Raw genomic sequence first — 19,429 nt, 5'->3', positions numbered from 1 at the left:
GTCTAAACTCCCATTTCCATATCAACTGACCCGTTATTTATTGTGTGAGCACCAGGACAGATGCTCCTTCCCAGGCTGGCTGGTCAGTCACTCCTCTCAGGCAAATACCCTTGAGTGCAGTCCACAGAGGGCTCAGCTCCACACCCCATGGGATTATTACAGATTTAAGACTGCTGAAGGCTCTACTTTGATTTTAAATAGTCTCAGATATTGAAAGGATTTGGCTCCATCACTGTCATTACCTGTAACTGCCTCAAACCCAAACAATGACCCTTTTAGTTAAAGCACCTGGCTGCGTTTGTGTTGCAATGTTTGGAGATAGTTCATTCTCTGCCAAAATCCCATTCTGAAGTCCCACAAACCTGACACTTTGCTTGTTTGCTATTTAATTCAACTAATAATTTAAGCAGTGATTTCCAAGATACTTCTTTATGGCTCTGAGTAACTTCTGATTAATACTTGCATGCTTCCTTAAAATATTCCTAATCTCATACTTATTTCAAGACTGGTAAGGTAACCATGAAATCAAGAAAGTTATATTGAATTTTGGCAGAAGTGTCATACATTAACAATTTCTTCTGGAAGAATACTTCTGCTTCCCCTTTAATCAGTGGTTTTGGGAGAGGATACAAAAAGTGACCACAAGCTAGGAATTTTCAATGCAAAACTTTCTCAAGGTGAAATATGTTGTTTTGGGATCCAGGGTCCAGGTCAGTTACACTCCAACCAGCCTGTGTATCAGGCCTGAGTGCTTCTCCAGGGGACAGGGGGGAAGCTGGGTACTGAAGGGAAATATCGCTTCCATGTGAACTCTATGTAGAGAACTTACTTCACTGTTTTGGTGACTATTTCTTAGTAGCAGGTTCTACCAATAATGCTTTGGGTTTTTTAAATGTCATGGTTAAAATGTCCTGGTGTAGACTGTGGTCTCTCTCTCTCTGTTCAGTTCCTAGTAAACGACAAGATAATAAAACTTCTGTACCTTACAGATGTGCCACAAGCATTCACTTAAAATAATGAAGTTGTTCTTACGGAGCTAAGATACAGCCCAGGTGTTCAGTACTGTCCCCATCTGTATGATTTTTACAAATCCATTTTACTTACAGTTTTCCTACTTGTACAATTTCATTTCCCTCAGTATCACTTTGTGCCTCCACCATCTCCGCCAAAACCACCTTTTTTGATGGCTTCCAGGAATGATAGGCAACACTGACAGCACTGAGGTTTTTCTGTGGGACTCTGCTCTGCTCTGGCTTCTTCAGAGAGACCCTCAACAACCACTGAGGTTCTCTGACAATATCACATACTGAAAGGACAGGGAGAGTTTGTATGGGGATAATAACTTCCAAACCTGTCGAAAGTGAAAAAAGACACCACCTGTTACTAGTGGGTTTAGGTCTACCATGAAGGACGTGTTACATTTTCATACATATAGAAACCAAGTATTTTCTTTTGGCCTGTATGAGTTTTGTGTTTGATTAAAGGAAACAATAAAATAAGAAAGGACCAAACAGAATTTTCCGTGAGACTCAGCACAGTGTCTTGTGTGACTCTCCCTTGCAATATGCTGCATCAGTTCACAAAATATTAGGCTTTGGGATAAAAAAAAGATAACAGTTACATCACTATATAAACTCTGTGGAGATGTATGCCATTTCACTGAGGTATTCAAGTCAGCCCAGATAAGAGGACCAAACATTAGGCTTTGGTGTTTGTGACTACAAACTGAAATTAGCCGTGCAGAAGATTTGATGTTGTCAGGCTCTCAGTGCCTACTTTCTATGTCCTCATTGATCTTAATTGTGAGCAGGTTGAGGGGTTTTTTTTTGTGTTCCAGGATTAGCAGCTCCCAGGCATCAGGCAGGCTTACTGTGTTCAGACCACATATCCTTTTCCCAGGTAATTGGCAAAAAGTCAATGGCAGAGGAAAAGTCTTGTCACAGGATAATGAGGAAAGCAACTGCACCTCTAATTTCACCCACAAACGATTACTGCTTGGAAAAGAGGAAACAGAGGATCCTGTCCCTTGGGGGATAAGAAGAGCACAGGATGTGAGTGTTACCAGTGCTGCACCGGACAGAAATGGAACTATTTCTACTTATTTCAGTAATGGATAAATTAGACCCCAAACTATTGATGTGCTTGAGAATCTCCAGAATCCCAGTCCTAGCATTTCACAGGGTCCACCAACAACCAAAGTTGTCTGCAGTGGTGCAAAATCTGCTCATGCTACATAATTACAAAGGTTTGTAAAGCTGCTGATTCTCCTGTCCTTTCCACTGAATTACAGCAGTATCACATTTTTTATTTCAGTTCTCTTATTCTTCTTGAAAAGTGAATATTCTGTTCTATGCAATATTGTTTGCATAAACTTAAGGACTGTTGTATTTGTCGCACAATTAGCTTGGTACATAGCTCAGATATTTGTGTAACAAGCTCTGCCTCTCATTTAAGTGGCTCTTGGTATGGAAGCAGATAAGTGTTCCTGATCTTTTGAAACTAAAATATTTTTCAGCTCCTCAGAAACAAGCATTCTTTTTATTGCTTTTTAGCGGAAAAATATTTGATAAGTCTAGTAAAGTGCGCGATTTCTTTTCAGACATTATTAGGAATGGAATGTCATAACAGGAACTGAAAAATACTCTGCACCAGAATGTACTTCACAAGAAGAGTTCATCAAGAGATATGTAGGCAGATTAACATGCCAGCCTTGTTTTATCTGGAAACATCATAATTTCCTAGACCTTTGATAGTAATCTTAAGCATATGATTAGTTTCCAAGATATTAACAGTAGTCTTCAAGACGTATTTGTTATGTTGAACTAATATGCCAATACTATTAAGGAGCTATAGCACTATCACCGTCTAAATAAAGTAGTGGTTCTAATGGAGGACCATTGTTCCCATCCAGGCACCTGAATACATGTGTGTAGGTTTTCTGAAGTGCTTAATCCGTAGTACATGGGAAATCTCCATATTTACCTTTTATCTGGCATCCTTTATATGTATGTATACATATATATATATATGTAAAACATATATATATCTATCTCTATATAAAAACATATCTAAGGTGTGGGTAACTTTTGGTCTTTCTAATTGTAATGGTGGTGAACAAGCTTCCTTTGAAGCCACCTTGGTCCTATCTGGCAATAAATTCCATGTTAAGCCTCACACCCATGTTTTGGTTCTGTCAGTTTTAGTGAAGAGGACAAACATTGAATCTCAAGAGATTGGTGCCACCACGCACTCAGTGTGAGTTGTCTTTTCCAGCATAAACTCCTTAGCTTCTGCCCAGTTTCTTTTCCTTTTCATAAGCACTCAGGTGAAGGCCCAGACTATATTTTTCTGCTTGAAAGTCAGGTTGGAATTCTCTTTAGAAACTTCTGATCAATTAAGCTATTTGGGATTTATGGAATTAAAACAGACCTATGGTCTCGTTTCAGCCAGTGTTTGGCCAAGTTGTCCAGCAATTAAAAAGCATCTTACTGTGTAAAAGTGGAAGCGCATGGGTGACTAATGCCTGCTGTTGGGGTATCACTGCTAGTTTGCTCTTTTCTAGATAAATACCCATATTTTTTTAAAAACAAAGTTCAAAAAATCTACCACTGAACATAGCTGCATTTCCATTTTCAGTGGGAAACAGACACCAAAATACAAACAAAAGACTTTTCAGTACTTGCAGCAAAATAGTTTGCTCATCAGTTGTATTTTAAGAAGTAAAGTAAATGAAAACACGCAAAGTTTCAGCATTAGATCATAGCAATAGCCAGAAATACCAGAATTACCAAAATGTTAATTCGTGTTTGGATAGTCCTTAGGATGAGATCAGAGTTATACTTTTCATCTACAGAGATAACTGGAAGACAGAAGTGTTTGTTCCTGCTCTTACAAAAAAAAGGAAGAAAAGTAAAAGTAGAGTATTATTTTTATATTTATGAGTTAATTGTTCTAAAGCAACTTTCAGAATACCTTCCCTCAGTGCTAAGCCTGCTGCATTATTTGAAGATAGGAAAAATAGATTAAAGAGGAAAGAACATTAAGCCTCATGAACCATATGAGAAAAAATATGTAAAATTTAGTATCTGAACAATGCAGGCATGGATTGCATGAATGCGTTGTAAAGTGAGCAATGACTGAAGTAAATGCCCATGTGATGTGAATGTGAGTCTACAGGGAAAACATCAGAAGGTGAGAAAAAGGAAAACAATGCCATTGCAACACAAAGGATGGTGTACAGACAAAATGTGTTAGTCTGAATACTAAATGTGTTATGTGAATACCGTACTTGAGCTGATTCCTATACTGCAGAGTGTTATGCTGTCATATGTCATCTGGGCTCCCTTTTCTGCTTATATTCACCATGCATATTAAATATTCAACTGCTTTTCACTGATGCATGCAGTAATGCTGGCCTTGTGAGGAGCTTTCTTGTCTTTCCCAGCTAAGACACATCAGATAACCTTATTGTCTTTGCATCCTAATGTTTTTGTACCTTATGTTATGACACATATTAAATATGTTTCTTGCAATATCCTTTTAGAAGTTTTAGTTAAATCCTGTGTTTTGAATACAAATAGAAAATAGCAAAGGATATTAAGGGGCTGTTCTGCTCTGAAAAATAACTGTAAAAATGGCATTGTGACATTTCCAATGACTTCCAGAGCAGAGCTGCTCATTTTACAAATCTAAAGATGTTTCTTCTTACCCCACATTTGACCTGGCACAGGAATAAAGCTGGGCTCACTCTGGCTCCTACCATCAACGGTAATGATTCTGCCATGATGGGTGACCTACAACCATGTGAATGATGTGAAAACAAATTCTGGCTTTTTCCCCGCTCAGTTACGCTGACTCTGCTAGGCTAATAAAAATAGTAAAAACTTACTTCAGTCAATGAAATAATATTATTTCAATAACTTATCATCAGACTGTAATAAGTTTACCCATGCTGTACAGTTATTTTCTCCAAATAGTTGACATGATGAGGGTTTTCTCCAAGTAAGGTACTACAGAGAATTAATCAGAAGTACCAGGGAATACCCTTTATGCTTCCAGCAGCAGCCTTACAGAATGTAGGTTGTATAGACCAGACTGCTTATTTCCTTCCCGCAGTCTGCTCCCTGCCTAGATCTTAGCAGCATCATGAAAGCTGATATGGAAGAGTCAGCTTCTGCTTGTTGATAGTTCTCCTAACCCATGCCTTGCTCCTCGCTTGGGAAAGAAAGCCAGCAGGAATGTGTCACGGGCTGGCTACACTGACCATGGGTGATGGAGGCTGAGGGCATCGGTTTTGAACAGGGATTCGGTCCTCTCTCCGTTGGTCCTCAAGTACCACTGGTTTCAATACAGTTTTAGAGCATGTAAATGAGTGGTTTTAAAAATCTCTGATTTCATGAGGTTGTGTTATTGTGAGGCAAGAACCTCAAATGCAGTGGAGTTAGTTATGCAGGACAGGGAATTTCGGAAAAATGGTTTAATTTTGAAAATGTTTTACTGTACTTATAAGTCTTTCTCAACAGGCTGCAAGAGCACTGGAGGAGACAAAAGTCACAGTAGGTACAAACATGCTCACTTACTAAGACATCAGGCTGATGCTCCCCAATGGCTTGATTCAACCTTGCTGCCTGGAGTCATGGGTTGTTCAGCCACACTCTATGAGTGGAACCTGGAGTTGACCTCCATGTATGCTGAGCACCTCTGTTCATTCTCCGCAGATTATGACAGCTGGGATAAGCTTTTCAGTGACCTGGGGCACCCACAGCCCCTCAGCTGGTGCTGTGGAGGAGCAGTAGGTGAGTGGCTTGTCTGAAAATCAGAATGGTAGCACTTCTCATTTCAGCTGACTTACTCAGATTTACTTGTTCATTTTACCACACTCCTGAGGCTGGCAGCTGAATATTATTGTCTTAGTGTTGTCAGCACTGAGCATTCAAGCTTAGGCTAAGAAGAAAAATTATTATATTTCCTTAAAATAAATGTATTTGAATATTAAATATATTTTTAAAAGATCCTGTGTTCTATTTTTTCCCTTCTATGGCTCTTAAAGTCTTGGAACTCCAAGACTTGGGAGGGCTAGCAACTTACCTGCTTTTATGGAGGCTGAAATCTGTGTGTTGGAGCATAAATACCAGCCATCTAGGGCAGAATCTTGTGTTCATATTGAAGGTGTTGACAATATTGCTACTCTAGTTTCACAAATGAACAAACTCTGAAGTATGGAAGTGTCCTAACCATCTGCAGTAGGAAAGAGTGTAAGTTCAGGACAAGAACAAATCTGTACTGATGACAAAGAGAACGAAGTTCTTTTTCCAAGTACTTTCTCTTAGAAGTATGTAAAATTCTCCTTTGGGATTTTTTATTTGGTTTTTTTTTTTTTTTTTTCATTTGAAGAAGCATAATGCTAATGCTGCTCTCACACTCCACCTCCTAACATTTGAGAGGTTTCCTGGTGGAAAGAGGAGGTGAAACATTGGGGTTTTTTCTTTTCAAATAATATCCTAAACCTCTTCTAAATGGTTCTGCAACCTCAAGACATAAACAGATGAGAGTACTGGCTCAGAACCAGTGCAGTGTGAAAACTAACCTGCATGGCTGGTTAGTATGCCATGATATATTGCTTTATGGGTCTTGAAAATAAAATATTGTTTATATTTCTGTGTATAATGGCAAGACAGAGGTTTACAAGAGCAAGACAAACAGGTAAAGCCACAGTGAGACTGGGGGAAAATGGTGTAGTTGTTACATTCCTGATGTCCACACCTTTTAGTCAAATGATAATTATCCATTAATAGCCTCATAAGTATGGATATGTAAATAGCTACGGAATGTATTATTCATAAATCACCAGGCATTAATTATTGTAATTAAGTATCATTTGCTACGTTCATATTACTAAGCCTTGCAGTACATCATTAGTTAATCGCTGCAGAGCAGATTCAGTCAAAATTCTGTGTGTCTGTGCTATGGAAGACTGAGAGAGTTTTACTGAATTTAGATTCAATATTGAACAGTGTATTTTTAATGACATTAAATGCGAATCATAACCTCCAGAGGATGATGCTTGTCCTTGCACCCAGGAGGACGGAATAGTACCAGATGGAGGATGATGTGAAAGCAACAATTGTTCACATCAGAGCACAGAGTAGTAGCTTCTTTAAGCAGAACTTTAATTCTGGGACATGAAATCCACCACCACTTTCAAGTTTCATTTATATTCACGTGTACAACAGGAGAGGGTGTGCTTTGTGAAGTGCTGTCCCAAAGGTGCAGCTGATGATAATGTTCAAGAAACAATTTCAAAGTACAGACTGAGCTGTTCACCAGTTGGTGCAGGGACATGTCTGCCTTTTGCTGGCACAAGCAGAACACAGCACTAGCAGGATGTGCTCCTGAGTCTAATGGGGCCTCAGGGCACTCTTGAAACACAAAGTAAAATGAACAACCAAACTCTGCTTTTTTTTTTTTTTTTTTTTTTTTTTTTTTTTTACTTTCTGGAGATCTCTTTCAGGTAATAGTAATCTAAGTAACACAGAAAGAAGACTTGCTGGAGTTTTTTTGTTGCTTTTTTTTAGGCTATAGTTCTTAGAACCAGGCTTTGTGGTTCTTGAAGTAGAAATTTTGAAGAATTTTTTATTGCAAACAAAAGTTTCCTTATTTTTAGGGAGAATCACTAACTCAAAATATAAAAAGGGAAGTTCAAGTGCTAAAAGCTAATAGGTACAAGTAAAGTGCCCTCTTGGCTGAACTTTTGGCTGTCAGGCCAGGAAAAATATTTGCAATGAAAGAATGAAACCTGATTTCATCACTGCCAGTTTGAAGCAGATTTTTTTCCTATTTTTAGATTCATCAACATACTGTAGTCACGTGCACTGAGTAGACTGAGTATTGGATCTAGTTTCTTAAAAATTAAGTGTTCTGGGAGTAAAAGAATCCAAATAAGCATGCAACATCAAGGATATTTTCAAATTCACAAACACATGGACTCTCTGTAGTTAAAATTGTGATAGGACCCTGCTGGCAGAGTCCGAGTTGTATTAGAGCGCTTGCAGAGGAGGGTCAGACAGAAGCTGTCTTTTAAGGGTGAGAAGTAGGAACTATGGTCAATAAAGTAAATCTGTCATTCCCTGTGTATGTTTCCTCAATGAAATACCTCTCATGTATTTTCCAAACCCACTAAAGAATACACTCTCATTCATCCCACAGCTGATGCAAATCCCTTTGCTTTCCCTTCCAGTACTTCCATCACTCCTGTCTTTCCCCTCCTTTCAGAATTCCTAATTTTGCTTGAAGCCCTTGCACTGTTACTTCTCATTACCCATATTTCTGAATGACAGTCACTGGCATCTGAAAAACAATTTGAATCTTAGTCTTCAAAATACAGAGGGATCCATCACAGATAATATCAGTATTCAGCATCACAAGCCATACCTCCAAAAATCACGACCTTGCTTGTTTGCTTTCTTTCATCTGCATGTCTGGCCTCCCTCCTCTAATTCTGACCATATTGAGATGATAGTTTTCCAAGCTCTTCTCAACACCCAAGGTGGTACGATCCTTTGTTTTTACTTTGGTTTTTTTTCCTAACTTTTTTTTTTTTTTTTTTAAATGAATAGTGAGATTTTCACAAAAGCATGAATCCATCTGGGAGTTTGTGTTCTAAATAAAAAAATCAAATATCAAAAGATTTGCAGTAAAATTGCAACACTGGAGATGTATGAAGATCTTGCTCTTATACCTTAATCTTAAACATGAATAATGGCTTTTCAACCCCTTAAATTCTAAAATATCTTAGCAATTGGATGCATTTACAAAACAATTAGCGCTTAGTGTCATTATTCATCCAGCTGTTTTTTTCATGTTTGCTTCTATAGCTGTTTCCCTTTAAATGTCCTACAGCTGCATTTCTTTTAAAAAATACGTATATTCAAGAAAGTTATTTTAATTAATCTGGCATTTGTTGCCTTTTTTTTAACCTTTTAATCTAGAAATATCTAGCCTGTTCTCCACTGGATGTGTTGGGAGACCTGTGCATGAGACGGGTCCGGCCGATGGGCTATGGTAGCTCAATGGAAAGGAACAACCCATCAAAATGCCAAGAGTGACCTCGCAGCGCTCAACAGTTCTCTATTGTTTTTGACAGTATGTAAGGAGGAGCCGAGCAATACGCGTCACTTTAAGCCATGCGGCTGAAATCCCTTCCTCTCTGAATTGTTGGTCTGGGGACTTGTTTATTTAGTTGTGCTTGGTAAGGCACGAAGAGCTACCCAGCAGAGGTCATCCCCCTTGGTGGGCAACGAAGTACTGCATGCAGCTGAAGCGGTTGGAGCAGCCGAACCGCTCCCCTGGGAGGCACCTGCCTGGCCCTGCACCGTCTGCGCTCCCACAGAGCGCGTAGGGAAGGCGCAGCCTTCGTGTTCGCGCAGGGTACCTGTACAGCACAAATGTTCGGAAAGCATGGCACACTTAAAGCAAATGAACAGAGTCGTTAGCAGGAAATGAGGAGCAGACGTAAAGAGGCAAAGGCGGAAGGTTTATTTTGTGTATAAAGGTAGGAAAAGTTGTGTACACATGCACAATGTAGTTGAGAATACAGAAGTACAAAGAGGAAAGGAGCAGCGTTTCTGAAGTCAGGGGATGTTTCATGATGACAAGGCATTAGAGGAAGGAAAGAATTCAATTCCGGGTGTGTATTCGGTAAAACAAAGAGTGAACTGATGCTCTGCTAATTTATTCTAGACTAATAACTTGTGTAGTGCTGTAAATCCATATAAAGCCTGTATTTAATATTGTATGTACACTCTTATATCGAGTTTCTAGTATTGAAGAGAAAGAGTTCTGGAATCTCTATACAGATTTATTCTTTAGTTTTCATATTGTGCATAGAGCTATAGTACGCCGGACACACTGTTATTACATGTACTGCTTTCTTCAACATTAATATCAGGATGAAATTTTTGCTTATTGTAGTGTACCCTGTACTGTATATTCTATAAATAACAGTTTTTAATAAACAGTTTAAAATAACAGAACATAACAGTTCAATTTACTTATGTGGGAGCTGGACAAAACCCAGGGAGGAAAAAAGCCCCAAACTTTATTGTGATTTTCTTAATTTTATTTTTTTTAAAAAAAACTTTGTTTGAACAGCTTGGGTTAGTAGCATCAGTTTTTTCATTTGAATTTTCAAAATTTCTTATTTCTTTGCCTTTAGTTAGCATTCTGAAATGATATGATAATTTTAATTTCAAGTTATTTGTGTTTAAATTTTTCATTTTTCATTTCAGTAATACTAAACCAAGTAACATTTTGTAGCTACAATTAAATGAAAGCTACAGTTTGGAATAAAATTTCCAATGTAATATGTTGTTTATTATTTCAAGTTTCTCCGTATTAAAGAAAGTTGACATTTTAACAGAAAACAAGGTGAATGTTTTAATTTTGTTTTGTCTTACCTGGATATTTTAAACCAAAATGCAAACATTCAACACAGAAATATTGATTTCATTAAAGAAAAAAAAAAAACATTCATCTGACATTGTAGGTTTGATCACATTACTTTATCTGGAGTAAAAAGCAATTTTGCAAAACTGTATTTTCATTGAAGAAAAATTAAAAATGCAGTTTGGTTTTGGTTTGTTGTCTTTGCCTGTCTTATATAATTCACAATATTACATGTGATTCCCAGTAAGTAAGATAACTAAGCCCTACATCTGATAGAATATACAGGTTTTTTTCTGACAGTGCTACATTAATTTCATCCCCAGTGCTGGATCATGAATGCTTATCTTGTGTTTATTGATTGCTTACAAAGGGGAAAGAATCTTTTAGCTCATTTATTTATTTATTTATGTATTTACTAAGAGATTAACAAGAAAACTACCCCAATCACTTTTCTGGTATGATAAAGACAGCAAAAAAATTATCCTTGTATAATACAATTGTTATAAGTAAATATATTGTGCTTAAGTTTTCATACTAAGGCAGGTGCTTGAGACAGGAATATGTGACATCACAAATGTGCAAAAAAACCATGTTTGGGGGTTTTTTTCCTCCCTGAAAATAGGAGTAGACTTTTTAGTAACACAAGTGTTGCTGCAGTTATGCACTGAATGGTATTCAGAAAAATAACAGACTTTGGGATGTTTATGAAAGGTGGGAAATAAAAAAATAGAGGCTTGATCCTCAGGCAGTGACTTCTGCTATATCCTGCTGTGGCAAAACAGGAACCTTAACATCTCACTTGTACACATTTTAAGGTGTCTTAATGCACCTGCAGAACTAAAGGTGGGATTTGCTCTTCATGAACACTCCAAGTCCAACCCACAGCAAGTTGGGTAGGACTGAAGAAACAGGGTCAGGTTTGAAGTGGGGAAACTAATACGACTGGGCTCAAGGACTTCTGCAAACGATCAGCTGTTCTCTCTGGAGTCAGAAAACCTCATTGTATAGCTTTAGTTAGTCTTTCCTATAACTCTGCTACATGCAGTGTCACTTAATAATAAAACACCACCTTACACATGCTTATTCGTTTGAATCACCACTCAAGGACACTATTTAAATTACTAAGAGGAGTACAGAATCTATACAAATACGATCATGAATGCCCAAAGAAATGATTGCACCATTCATAAATTTTTTTTGCCTTAAAGAATTGTTCAGAAAAACAAAACCTCACTTTTCACTACTGTTTTGTATTTAACAGTGTGTTTCAGCTGTGTCTACGCTCTCAAAGGCAACTACACAGATATTTTCCTGTAATATTTTTTGCTAAACCTCCTGGTATTCATAATTTTAAGGGCCCTTATTTTCATTCTTTAAAGAATCCATGGACAACCAATCAACTGAATTAACTTGATTGCTACCTAAGAAGGAAAAATCCCATATTTTTGTCTGATGACAGTCATATCTATTGATGGATAACATAGATTTACTTCAAGTGGCAGAAATCTTTGAATAAACAACAAATCTATGATTTTAAAGTCTGGCGTACTTACTGGGCCTTTCCTGAAAGCGGAATCATGATGAAGATTAAGACAGCTGTATTTTATCTCAGTATAATATGTTGGAGATGTCCAGGCTATCACACCAGAGGTTCGGCATTAGTGATATCGTGCAAGATTGCCACTAATTCAAATAGATGCGAGTGTCCTCAGCGTGTTGCCAATTACTAATCTAAATCATTATCTAATTATCCAAAAATATCCTACATGATTTCACAGATGCAAGACCTAACTGCCAAAGAAACAGCAATGAACATGGTATGTGATGCAAAGATAGTGACCATCTGTGAGATTTAATGGTAAAATTAGCCTTATGGAAGGCAGCGGGTCTTTGCCACTCATTTGCAGTAGTGTTTGAATGCCACCATCAGTACAGTAAATCTTATTGTTCTCATTGACATGTATTGCCTGTCGGTGTGTCCCACTGTTGCCCACTGGCAGTGTGTGTGTGGTGAAACGCTCTGGTGGAGGTGGGATGGAACACTTTTTAAGATCTGCTGGAATTTGTTCTAAAATTAAGTGAAAGAACTAAACCAGATCCAAAGCGATTGATAGAAAATCATTCAAGGAAATGTAAAACAAGTTTTAAAACTCGCTAAGCTGTTTGGTCAAGGCATCTTCTGCTGCATTAAAATACAAAAGTTTAAAGACTGCTTAATAGTCTTCCTGTTCACCCCACTCGACTGCTGGATCATCATCCATTCGTAGAATAAGATAGGAGAGAAGCTGGAAGAGATTCTGCCACAACAGTAAAGAGACAAAAAAGGAGAGGTCGCTTACATCTATCTCACAGCGGTCTCCGGCATAGTTCACGTCGCAGAGGCAGTGGAACTTGTTGAGTAGGTTCTGGCAGAGGCCCCCATTCAGACACGGGTCAGAGCTGCACTCATCAATGTCCTTTTCACACCTAGAGGAAAGACTGCAAAGAGTGAGCATCTGAAATCACAAATCAAATGCATCAAACAGGCACGTTTTTAATTCAGAAGTTTTGGGGGCAAGGAAGAAGAGGATGCTTTATTTGAAATCTGTGGTATATTTCCACACATGTTTATGATTTTCTTAACTACCTGATTAGCCACACTCCAATCCTGAACTACCTGTATTATTTTCAAACACAGATAGTTAAGCCAGAAGTTTCATCTCTATAAAGCATTTCATGGTCAACGGTGTTTAGCAATGTGAAATGAAAGTTTGCGTATGCTTTCAGGGCTAGATCTGGCGCAAGTCCTGCTGACAGCTTGCTTATCCGTTTTCATTCTGGGGAGCTGAGGACACATTTTCCTTCTCAGTAGTCTCAGTGTAAGTCAAACAAATGCATGTTTTTCCCACCTGAGTGCTCCTGGGAATATTCACCGGCTTCCCACCCCCCCCCCCCCCCCGCAATTTGGAGTGCCAATAGATCCCAGCAGAATCTCCTATCCGGTCTCTCTGAGATGGGTCCTGAGAATGGTTAAGAATGGTGCAGAACAGAGCTTTACAAGCTTAAATATGTATCATTAAATGCTTTTGAGTTAATTCTGATGATAAAGGAAATTTAAGTTCTCATAATTTCTCAAGGCAACCAACGTAACATTAATGAGGAATGTGTGAGATTGTCTGAAAACTAGTAATGATTTGGTGATTTTCTGTTCTGACAATGTTCCCTTTTAATTCCCTGCTCCTTTTTTTCAAATAATGCTAATGGTTAATCCTAATTTTTCCAGATAAAAAAGCAGGTTTATTCTTGAAGAAGAACATGAGAAACTGCCTCTGAATTATAAGGAATTGCTATGTTTAATCATATTCATAACCATGCAATAAATTTTTAGTGTTACATTAGAGAAGAACAGTTCTTTATATTAAACACTTTTATCTGACTTGCTTTATTAATCTCTAAAAATATTTCAACAGTTTCCTTCAGTGGTAAATTATATTCATATACTTCAGAAAGCTAAATTAAAGTATTTATCCAATGTATAAAAATTGTATAGCTATGAGCTTACCTATGCAAAGAGAAAAAAATACCAGCTGCCCCAAATCTTCCAGGGAATTAGGCACCCGAATCCAACTGAGTATCAGGAACACTTAAAAACCTAACTCCCTTAGGAAATTTTGAAAATCCCAGTCTGAACTGAATGAAAAATTTGTTTTCATGAGACAGCTATATCTCCTTTTATGAAGAGTAATCTTTTCACATTTCCCTTTCCACCTATTATTAAGTTAATTAGGATTTTTTTGTGATCCCATGTCAATTGACTGACATAGAAAGACACTATTTTCTCTATACTGTGCGTCAATGGCTTTCTGAGGGATGAAATATTGTCTTAAAGCAAAATGCCTGCTTTATCAATCTAATACATAAATATACAAAGGGTTTAGGTTTTCATTTTCTTATTAACTGATATATTTGAATTTGTTCTGAAAAAAAGAAGGGGTGAAATTTTCTCATTTGTTATACTAAGATCTGCAAGCATAGAAGTACTACTGGTTTATGGTTTGGCAGCCTGGAGGAAAAGAGGACAAATAGTCAATTTTAGACACTGGAGAAGAATGCTTTGCTGTGATAGTCAGTTAAAGTGCAGTATGCTTGGTACATGGCTGCTGTTCAACATGAGAATCATGGGAACCATAAAATAGAGATTATTGCCAGCCAGTGGGGTGGATGTAAAGAAGGCTCATTCCCAAAGCTGTAGTTAGCAAGTTGCCTGGCAGGGGAAGGAAGAAGGAAAAAGTACTTTCCTTCTACTTTAAAGTCCCAAGAAATATACATGCCAAAGAAGTATCTAAGAATATGCTTTTACTTTTTCATATTTGATTTGATTTGAATTTTTTCACTTTTTTTTTTTTTTTGAATATTGTGAGGAGGTTCACAGATCTTCTGGCTGAGTTAAACAGTACAATGTAGATGTGTCTGCCAACTAGTGTGCATTGAGTGGGTGGAAACTTTAATTTCATCTATCTTTTATAGCTTACTGTACTGTTTCCACAAAATCAGTGGGTTAATAAGTTTTGAGAGAATGAAAACCTTTTGTTGAAAACTTTGTGTTTGCAGAGCCAACATAGCTTGGTCCTGTTGAACTTTTGGATATTATACTCTGATGTAATGCTTATTTTGCTAAGAGCATGTACGGTATTTCCTTTCTCACTGTCCAAAAAGGTGCCCTTATCTGTTCAGACTACATTATGACTGGGACAACACCTTCCTATGTTTCTACAGCACCTAATGCCCTGAGGCTGTCAGGCCTCCCTGCTCCAGAGCTGTCTGTAGAACATTATCAAATGGTAACTGTGAATTGTGACAATATGTTACAAGATACGAATTTCACTGTGTGGAAGGCCCCTCTGTTTCAAACTAAACTATAACATGTAAAAAGTGTTTCTTAAGTTCTTTTTAAAATAATAATTCTGTTTTCATACTTCAGCATTCAGTAAGAAAGTAACAAGCTGCAATACCACCAGGTATTTCATCTCATACCATCCCTGTGAAAGAATAGATTGTATAGTCACAACATATACATGTGAAAATGAAACTGCTTTGCATATTCATGTGTCAGTGTATTGTAGCTAATTTTTATATATAAGCAGGATATGTGTGTTTATGTGTCCCCACCTATGGAAAGACAACATTCTAGCTTGTCATATACAAAATTGGCATGGAATCAAAAAAACAGGCATGTAGAAGTAAGTGTACAATGCTGTCTAAGAAATAATACCTTGCACAGGAGTTAATGGTGCTATATTGGATTAAATCTTGCTGCATTAATTTGTGATTTTTGTCTAAGTAAAACTGCTATACTTTCAGACCCTCGAAGTCACTCCAGCAAGGCACTGTTGAACTTAAATAACTGCTTTGTCCATATTTCTGCAGGGGGGCAAAACCCCTGTGGCCATTACTCTCTGGACCCTTCTGGAAGAATTGTTCCACAAAGACCTGCTGGGTGAAGCATCTCACCGTTCTCCAGCAAATCCAGGCAGGCACTTGCATGTCAGCTCGCCACTGAGATCGGTGCAGTTGCCATAGTTGAAACAAGTGAGGTTTCTTTCTTCGTTCCCACAAACTGTATATGGTAATCTTCTGTATCTAGGTAAATAAGAAGGCAACGGCAGTTATTTGTGCTTTCCTTGTTTCTGGATGTCTCATGCTCTCTCAGCCTTTTGTTTCACTCTAGCCCACTGCTTTAGTGGAAAATATTTAGATCTACCTTGCAAATTTGTTATTTGACTGCAAAATCTAGTCCTGTTAATCTCCAAATAGAGGGAGCAGTGCTTCTGCTGGCAAATACTATTCAAAACCAATGGGAAAGGCATTACATTTTACCTGTAATTGAACACACAGTTTCAAGGGCTGCACATACTTAGTGCCTCCTTGGTTTCCTCTTTGGAAAGGAAACCCCACATTTGTGTGCATTGGCACGCTTGGTGCCTGGGGTATTTGGGATGCTCATGTTTAGTGGTAGGCAGCAACTGAACTGGGGCAGCAATGCTGTTACTGGCTGGGGTATCATCCAAAGGAAAGACAGCAGGAACTGAGGTTTAAGACGCAAAAACCATGTTTTGTTTAACTTTTTTAATTTGCTGAATTTGGGGTTCCTTTTCCAAGTATTTACTGGCAAGTTAATTATTCATTTTGTAGCAAAAAAAGAAAGAAAAAAAAAGAAAGAAAAAAAAAAAAGAAAAAAAGGGACAACACTGCCTACGTTACCGATGTGTTTCTACGTGATACCTGGACGGCTTAGGAGAAGAGTTCAAAAGAGAGACTTAGCATAAAAGATGGGCCAATATAAGGCATCTTCAAATCTCAGGATGTCCTCGCTGCTCAAAAAGAGCCAACAAAAATTGACAATTGTGTAATTATAGCCTAAAATTCTGTGGCTGGGCAGCACAAAGATGACTGTCTGTTTGCATCCTTCAGGCTGCAGCAGACTGAGTTTGTTGGAGTCCTCTGGAGGAAGGAGAAGGATTTTGCCTTCTCTGAGAGCAACAGGACATGCTAGAAGGGAGAAGTTTATGGTGTGCAGAAAAGGGCAATTAAAGGAGAGAGAGGCAGGGGAAGAGACTGCAGCTTTTACATAGGAGTGTCTGAGAAGAATAGGAAACAAGCATGTGAGGAGTCTCAGAAGTGATGGAAATAGTGGGCTGTGTGGTGTCTGCAGCCACCAGGACTGCTGGGCCGAGAAAGCAAGCTTGGAGGAAAAGACCCGCCTAGCAAAGATGCTGTGGATGGGGAGAAAAACTTCTTTACAAGCCTTTCTATTGTTATTTTCTCTTACCCACCAACTCTGAATTTCTCTACTTATATTTCTACAGCTCTATTACTCTAATGAAGTATGGTTTTAGGGATTCTAAACCCATAAAATCCTTTTTTCTAAAAAGGAGGTAACACATCTATCTCTGAGCTCTGGTGGACTTGTAATCCTGTCATCAAAGAACTGGTGTGACCCAGGCTCGCAGCAGAGCTGGGCAGCAGAGCTATGCCTTGTTCCCTGTCTCCTTGCCTCATCAGTCTCTGCCTGAGCTGCCAGCTCTCCACTGCCTCTGTCTGTGTCTAATTGATCTTTACAGCTTACTTTACTGGAGACTCTTTATCCATTAATTCTGCAGCCATGATTAATATAAAGATAGAGGCATAACATCTGTGTTTAAAATGGAGACATCAGTGATGTAATAACCCTTCAGAAGAGACCTGACAAAATCATATGGATCTGCCTTATAGTACCTGCAAAATTTTCCAGTGAAGTTGCCAGCACACAGGCAAGAATATCCGTTAATCCCATCAACGCAAGTGGCCCCATTTGCACACTGGTGGCCACGGCAGTTGTCTACATCCTCTTCACAATTTACCCCTGTGTAACCAGGTTCACAACTGCACTCATAAGAGGTGATCCCGTCAGTGCAGTTTCCATGAATACAGGGGTTTGAAGAGCATTCATCAATGTTGACTTCGCAGTGGGTGCCAGTCCATCCTTCGGGACATACGCAATGGTAGGAAGTATAGAGGTCTTCACATATCCCTTCATGCATACAGGGATCTGAGCTGCAGACATCTACCTGCAAACAGCCGGTAAGAGCAGGGTTTGCAGATATTTTGAGAAACTGCTCCTCTTGAGGTTTTTTAGTAGGGATGTCAGCATTTTCAAAGTATGAGAGATAAATGCCACTGATTTCTACGGTGCTCATACATCCTCGCAAGCCATCGAGACTGTCAAAAGCCTTGTCAGCCACATAGATGTCTGTCTCTTCTCTTAAAAAGTTGAGGCTTCCTGTGGCAGTTGTACTAGTTGCAGCGTCTTTCTTGTTATCTATATCAATGTGCCATCTAGAGAACTGGGACAGGGGCTCTACCATAGACACCATTACTTGATGCCATTTCCCATCACTCACAGCGAGTGAACTAGCAAGGGTCAGCTTATAAAAGCTGTTGCCGCTTTGCAACTGAAAGAGTAATTTGGAGTTGTGAATACTGATGATAACAAACTCTGGTTCCTTCTCTGCATACAGCAGTATCACGTCAGTGTCCCTAGTTCGAAAGCCAAATACGATATTGGTGAGGTCTCTGCTGATTTTTCCATTGCTTCTGTAAAATATCGCACTGCTTCGGCCACTAAACACTGCGTTAGCAAGACCTGTGCAAAGATAATAATTGAGAAACCAGGCCAACTTTAAACCAATACATGTGGAACAATATATCTTCAGTGCCCCGTGCTCCCTGTCATGTAAGTCCTTTTGGGTTTGCTGAGAAACAAATTCCACTAGTGTTTCAGTTATCCTTGCCTGCCCCTTATGGCTATAGAAAATACAGGGCAGTGCCAGCACCAGCTATATTGACATCAAAAGTGTGCTGCTTTGCAACATCTCAAGTTATCGTTCTAAAGATACATTAGTGTTATCTCTCTTTTTCCTCTTTAGACAAAGAGAAGGAGGTGATCATAATTGTATACAACTCAAACCTGAGGCTGAGAGGGTACTTCAAAAGAAGATATATGTTTGTCATTTTATGTTTGTTCCCTAAGTATGGGCAGCTAGTTATTCCCCATGACAGATCTGGATGGGGTGAGCCTTTGTTCTCAATTCCTCTTTTCTTAGGTGAAGCACTAACGAGGTTTTAGATAGTGTTTGACTGGATCCCAATTTACTCTCACTGATGCAAAAAGGATGAATTTAATTGAAGTCAGTTAGCAAAAAGCCCCTTCAAAATCAATGTAAGAGTTGTGCCTGTCACATTTAAAGCTAGCTCCTCCTGCTGTGTACACAACTGCCACAGCCCTGCTGACCACACCTAGCCTGTGCTGGGAGGACTGGGAGGGCAGCAGAGGACTCAGTTTGCACAGCTGTGAGTGAAAATTGATGGGCAACATGGTGGCAGTTTTATGGACATCACAAAGGTATTAGACATCTTTCATTAGCATGGTTTCTACTAAAATGCACTAACTCACTGGGCTGTAAATTTG

At 38.6% G+C, this 19,429-nt stretch overlaps 1 protein-coding gene across 3 annotated transcripts in view; it reads right to left on the bottom strand.

Moving 5' to 3' along the window:
- Positions 1-19,429, bottom strand: part of CRB1 (crumbs cell polarity complex component 1) — a 114,537-nt gene that overhangs the window by 17,969 nt on the left and 77,139 nt on the right. For all 3 annotated transcript variants that reach the window (XM_049807675.1, XM_049807676.1, XM_049807677.1), the window contains exons 9-11: positions 17,698-18,604; positions 15,934-16,062; positions 12,783-12,909 (exon numbers count right to left, since the gene is read on the bottom strand). In XM_049807675.1, the coding sequence (XP_049663632.1) occupies positions 12,783-12,909; positions 15,934-16,062; positions 17,698-18,604 (1,163 nt within the window). The remainder of the gene's footprint in view (positions 1-12,782; positions 12,910-15,933; positions 16,063-17,697; positions 18,605-19,429) is intronic.

This window comes from Accipiter gentilis, chromosome 8 (assembly GCF_929443795.1).
Source record: "Accipiter gentilis chromosome 8, bAccGen1.1, whole genome shotgun sequence".
NCBI classification, from domain to species: Eukaryota; Metazoa; Chordata; class Aves; order Accipitriformes; family Accipitridae; genus Astur; species Astur gentilis.
The sequence above is the reverse complement of the archived record's forward strand: the minus strand, read 5'-3'. Positions and strand labels throughout refer to the sequence as shown.